The 6,000-nt window shown below is 45.7% G+C and overlaps 1 protein-coding gene across 1 annotated transcript in view; it reads right to left on the bottom strand.

Moving 5' to 3' along the window:
* Positions 1-3,872, bottom strand: part of LOC115112406 (potassium voltage-gated channel subfamily C member 1-like) — a 38,101-nt gene extending 34,229 nt beyond the window's left edge. The window contains exon 1 of the mRNA XM_065011994.1: positions 2,966-3,872. Within this exon, the coding sequence (XP_064868066.1) occupies positions 2,966-3,502 (537 nt within the window). The 5' untranslated portion in view covers positions 3,503-3,872. The remainder of the gene's footprint in view (positions 1-2,965) is intronic.
* Between the last annotated feature and the right edge of the window lie 2,128 nt (positions 3,873-6,000).

A 6,000-nucleotide genomic window follows, 5' to 3' on the forward strand; every position in this document is an offset into this window, starting at 1 on the left:
TTTAGCAGACGCTCTTATCCAGAGCGACTTACAAATTGGTGCATTCACCTTATGACATCCAGTGGAACAGCCACTTTACAATAGTGCATCTAGGTCTTTTAAGGGGGGGGGGGGAGAAGGATTACTTTATCCTATCCTAGGTATTCCTTAAAGAGGTGGGGTTTCAGGTGTCTCCGGAAGGTGGTGATTGACTCCGCTGTCCTGGCGTCGTGAGGGAGTTTGTTCCACCATTGGGGGGCCAGAGCAGCGAACAGTTTTGACTGGGCTGAGCGGGAACTGTACTTCCTCAGTGGTAGGGAGGCGAGCAGGCCAGAGGTGGATGAACGCAGTGCCCTTGTTTGGGTGTAGGGCCTGATCAGAGCCTGGAGGTAGTGAGGTGCCGTTCCCCTCACAGCTCCGTAGGCAAGCACCATGGTCTTGTAGCGGATGCGAGCTTCAACTGGAAGCCAGTGGAGAGAGCGGAGGAGCGGGGTGACGTGAGAGAACTTGGGAAGGTTGAACACCAGACGGGCTGCGGCGTTCTGGATGAGTTGTAGGGGTTTAATGGCACAGGCAGGGAGCCCAGCCAACAGCGAGTTGCAGTAATCCAGACGGGAGATGACAAGTGCCTGGATTAGGACCTGCGCCGCTTCCTGTGTGAGGCAGGGTCGTACTCTGCGGATGTTGTAGAGCATGAACCTACAGGAACGGGCCACCGCCTTGATGTTATTTGAGAACGACAGGGTGTTGTCCAGGATCACGCCAAGGTTCTTAGCGCTCTGGGACGAGGACACATAATGCACATAACATATGCTACATAATGCATATTGATTGATTGACCAGTTGATTGACCAGTTGATTGATTATAGATACATTCTGAAGATGATATACTCTAACATGTTGTATCCTGTGCTGAGCTAGGGGAGGATGGATTTCTGATCCATGCATCTCCTCACAGCTGTCTCAGGTCAGTGGGTCAGGATCCTATTGGGTCAGTAAGAGACTACTTTTGAATTGTTTTCAAGTGAAGCTAAAAGGCATTGGGAATGGGAATACCAGGTGTGATAGGTGGTGTTGTTCAAAGCTAAGTCGAATTGCAAGGAGAAGAGACCGAAAGGTTAGACAAAGCTAATAATTGGGTTATAAATGCAGCTAAAAGCCTACAGAACCAAGGAGAGCTCCAACCAGGCAATGTAATGAATAAGCTAAATCTAGTGCCTGGAGGGGGTGCGTCACCTGAGTGGGTTGATTCACTGATGTGGTCATCCTGTCTGGGTTGGCGCCCCCCTTGGGTTGTGCCGTGGCGGAGATCTTTGTGGGCTATACTCAGCCTTGTCTCAGGATGGTAGTTGGTTGTTGAAGATATCCCTCTAGTGGTGTGGGGGCTGTGCTTTGGCAAAGTGGGTGGGGTTATATCCTTCCTGTTTGGCCCTGTCCGGGGGTGTCCTCAGATGGGGCCATAGTGTCTCCTGACCCCTCTTGTCTCAGCCTCCAGTATTTAAGCTGCAGTAGTTTATGTGTCGGGGGGCTAGGGTCAGTTTGTTATATCTGGAGTACTTCTCCTGTCCTATTCGGTGTCCTGTGTGAATCTAAGTGTGCATTCTCTAATTCTCTCCTTCTCTCTTTCTTTCTCTCTCTCGGAGGACCTGAGCCCTAGGACCATGCCCCAGGACTACCTGACATGATGACTCCTTGCTGTCCCCAGTCCACCTGGCCGTGCTGCTGCTCCAGTTTCAACTGTTCTGCCTTATTATTATTCGACCATGCTGGTCATTTATGAACATTTGAACATCTTGGCCATGTTCTGTTATAATCTCCACCCGGCACAGCCAGAAGAGGACTGGCCACCCCACATAGCCTGGTTCCTCTCTAGGTTTCTTCCTAGGTTTTGGCCTTTCTAGGGAGTTTTTCCTAGCCACCGTGCTTCTACACCTGCATTGCTTGCTGTTTGGGGTTTTAGGCTGGGTTTCTGTACAGCACTTTGAGATATCAGCTGATGTACGAAGGGCTATATAAATACATTTGATTTGATTTGATTTTATTAGTGGAAAGACAAATATATGTAGGACTGTTGACGTCACAAATATTCCTCTCATTGATCACCATTCTGTTCCAGCTTAGGAAAGAGACAAGTGCATGTCTTATTAACTCCCCCAGTGTACACCTAACCTGGTTCTCATTAAAAACGGCGAGGGGCATTTAAACAATTAAACTCTCATTATAAGTTTTCTTTCATCTAGTCGTCATGAGGTAATTCATAAGACCTCACATGGTCTGCATGTTGCATAGGCAATGCGACAAGACGCCCAGAATGCACATGTCGAGAGTGAGCGTAGTGCATCATCACTTAGCGATAGTTTGTGTGCTGGTGATGGACACATAAAAAATGGAAATCTGTAGTTCAAACAATAACAACGCCTCCACCCCATCACTGTTCTGGTAAACAGCTGAGAGATGTGGCTGGAGTAATGTAACCCCTTTCAAATTCATAGACAGGGCTATGGATGCAAGGTCTGACCATTCATGATATCAACAATATAGAGGCAATACAGTGTTGGTTTACAATTGACCTGTTTAACAATGAAGTGAAACACGCTTATATTTTGGGTTATGATGAGCTACGAAGGTTGAACTAAGCTAATCAGGTAAGTTATATTATTCAATAATCAACGGGTATCTGTCATTCATTTAAAAGTTAAAAAAATGTATGTACCAACTTCAGATTTCAACTTCAAGCTTCAAATCCAATTAATATTCACGAGCCTTATTAGTACGTGACTATGAACCCAACTTTTTGCGTGAACGTTGGATGAGCGTGAAAGGAACTATGTTAAAGCAAATGTCTCTCCTTCACAGACACACACACGCACGAGCGCGCGCGCGAGCACAGAGAGAGAGAAATTGTAAAGCATTGTTTTTTCAGGCTAGTAGTAGGCCTATCTAAACTTTTATTGACTCAAGATGACTGATTCCAACCCTTACTTACCCTTGCATATTTAGAAGAATAGGGATCCTCGAAAAGTGCCCAAAGCAACCGCTGCCAACGTCGCCAATGCCCCCCTGATTTGGCATCTGGTCCATCAAGAGCCAACCTATTGATCATTCCCAGCGTTTCCTCATCCCCATCCTCCTCTGAATTCTCGGGGGGGCCACCCCCAAAACTATCCAATGCCTCCTCGGCCTCTCGATGTTGCCGATAAGTCATCCAACAACATGGTTCCACGTCGGTCTCATCTATACCCCAGAACGCCAACTCCTCCTCGTACAAAGGGCCGCAAACGTCTGCAGGGCAGTGCAACTTCCCGGTCCTATAGTAATTGAGGATGTGGGCAAACACTCCCGGGTGCCGGTCAAAGAAGAATTCTTCAATCTTGGGATCGTAGTCAAAGTGACTGTGGGCATCGGGCTCGGCGAGCCAAGCTAACCGGGTGCCCGGTAATGTACGAAGGGTGCTACGGTAGGTCTGGTGTCTGATACCTCCCACGTTAATCACAATACGATCGTTCTCGTCGCCTTGTCCCATTGCGTCGCTTAGGCATGTCTCGAGCAGGTTCCAGTCATTATATTGCAAAACATGTGCGAGGCAACGCAGTGGGATCTGGCCGACACATGAACTCGGGTTGAAAGAGGAAAAGAGAAGGCAGGTTTCTTACCGACTTCTTTTATTCAGCTTGCAAAAAAGCACAGGCTCCACTCAAGCTTTCAGATAAATCCCAACTTTTAATAATACCAAAGAAAGCAATACCCCAACGGATGTTTGATATAGTTGCAAGGTAGGCTAAAGCAAGAAGCAGCCTGTGGCTGCCCCAGAAATTTGGATGGAAAAAAATCCAAATGTTCATGGTTAGGCTACATCACAAAACCAAAGATGAACACCCCTCCGAAAAGCGTTGATGAAATATGTGTGTAGGCTATGACTCCATATATTGAAAACCTAGTTCCAAATCCACGCCGTCTTTTAATTAGGGAAGCGTACAGCCCTTGTGGCATGCAACGAAAGATGAGAGCTGTGGTGCTGAACGGACAGCACCAGTCTATCTGAGCGCACACTCCTCACACTCCATCCATCCTCATCTCCTCTCTCTCTTTTATCATCCCCCTCCCACTGTCTTTAAGACGAGACTCTTGCACTCCCTAATCCCTTGTCTTTCTTTATATTTTCCTCCTTGAGCAGGAATGCTACAGGGATATCAACATTGATCCTTGACAATTACTTTACATGTTCTGTGTTCGATAATGCTCCTGAATTCCTATATGCCTAAAACACAGATCCTTGAATGAGTGCCATTGCAACTTAATGTGTTCTGTTTAAAATTATGTTCACAGGAGAATGAGGAGAGAGCCTGCAGTATATGCTGTATACCATGAGGCAGGGTTGCACAGACTCCTTGTCATAGTTTTGTAAAGTACATTAAATAACATTAATTGGTTGGAAAGGATGCACAGGTGCATGCACCTAAATTGATGAGGGGTGTGTCTGGGAAAGCTGTTTTGGCTCTGTCAGCACCATGGACAGGTCACATTTGGGCTTCCACAAATATTGTAGACCTCCAGAAGTCTGGTTCATCCTTGGGAGAAGTTTCCTAACGCCTGACGGTACCACGTTCATCTGTACAAACAATAGTATGCAAGTATAAACACCATGGAACCACACAGCCGTCATACCGCTCAGGAAGGAGACGCATTCTATCTCCTAGAGATGAACGTACTTTGGTATGAAAAGTGCAAATCAATCCCAGAACAACAGCAAGGGACCTTGTGAAGATGCTGGAGGAAACAAGTACAAAAGTATCTATATCCACAGTAAAACGAGTCCTATATCAACATAACCTGAAAGGTTGCTCAGCAAGGAAGAAGCCACTGCTCCATAAAAAAGCCAGGCTACGGTTTGCAACTGCACATGGGGACAAAGATCGTACTTTTTGGAGAAATGTCCTCTGGTCTGATGAAACAAAAATATAACTTTTTGGCCATAATGACCATCATTATGTTTGGAGGAAAAAGGGGGAGGCTTGCAAGCTGAAGAACACCATCCCAACCGTGAAGCACGGGGGTGGAAGCATCATGTTGTGGGGTGCTTTGCTGCAGGAGGGACAGGTGCACTTCACAAAATAGATGGCTTCATGAGGAAGAAAAATTATGTGAATATATTGAAACAACATCTCAAGACATCAGTCAGGAAGTTAAAGTTGGTCACAAGTGGGTCTTCCAAATGGACAATGACCCCAAGCATATTTCCAAAGTTGTGGCAAAATGCCTTAAGGACAACAAAGTCAAGGTATTGGAGTGGCCATCACAAAGCCCTGTCCTCAATCCTATTGAACATTTGTGGGCTGAACTTAAAAAGTGTGTGCGAGCAAAGAGGCCTACAAACCTGACTCAGTTACACCAGCTCTGTCAGGAGGAATGGGCCCACTTTTTGTGGGAAGCTTGTGGAAGGCAAATACTAATTGAGTATATGTAAACTTCTGACCCACTGGGAATGTGGGCTGAATGAAATAATTCTCTCTACTATTATTCTGACATTTCACATTTGTAAAATAAAGTGGTGATCCTAACTGACCTAATACAGGTAATTTTTACAAGGATTAAAATTAAAATTGTGAAAAACTGAGTTGAAATGTAGTTGACTAAGGTGTAAATAAACTTCCGACTTCAACTGTAATTGCTTCACAGAGTTCAAGTAACAGACACATCTCAACATCAGCTGTTCAAAGGAGACTGCGTGAATCAGGCATTCATGGTCAAATTGCTGCAAAGAAACCAATAGTAAATGACACCAATAATAAGAAGAGACTTGCTTGGGCCAAGAAACACGAGCAATGGACATTAGACCGGTGAAAATCTTTCTTTTTTTTCAATCGCTGTGTGAGATGCAGAGTAGGTGAACGGATGATCTTTGCATGTGTGGTTCCCACCCTGAAGCATGGAGGGGAGGTGTGATGTTGTGGGGGTGCTTTTCTGGTGACACTGTCAGTGATTTATTTATAATTCAAGGCACACTTGACTAGCATGGCTACC

This window comes from Oncorhynchus nerka, linkage group LG27, assembly GCF_034236695.1.
Source record: "Oncorhynchus nerka isolate Pitt River linkage group LG27, Oner_Uvic_2.0, whole genome shotgun sequence".
NCBI classification, from domain to species: domain Eukaryota; kingdom Metazoa; phylum Chordata; class Actinopteri; order Salmoniformes; family Salmonidae; genus Oncorhynchus; species Oncorhynchus nerka.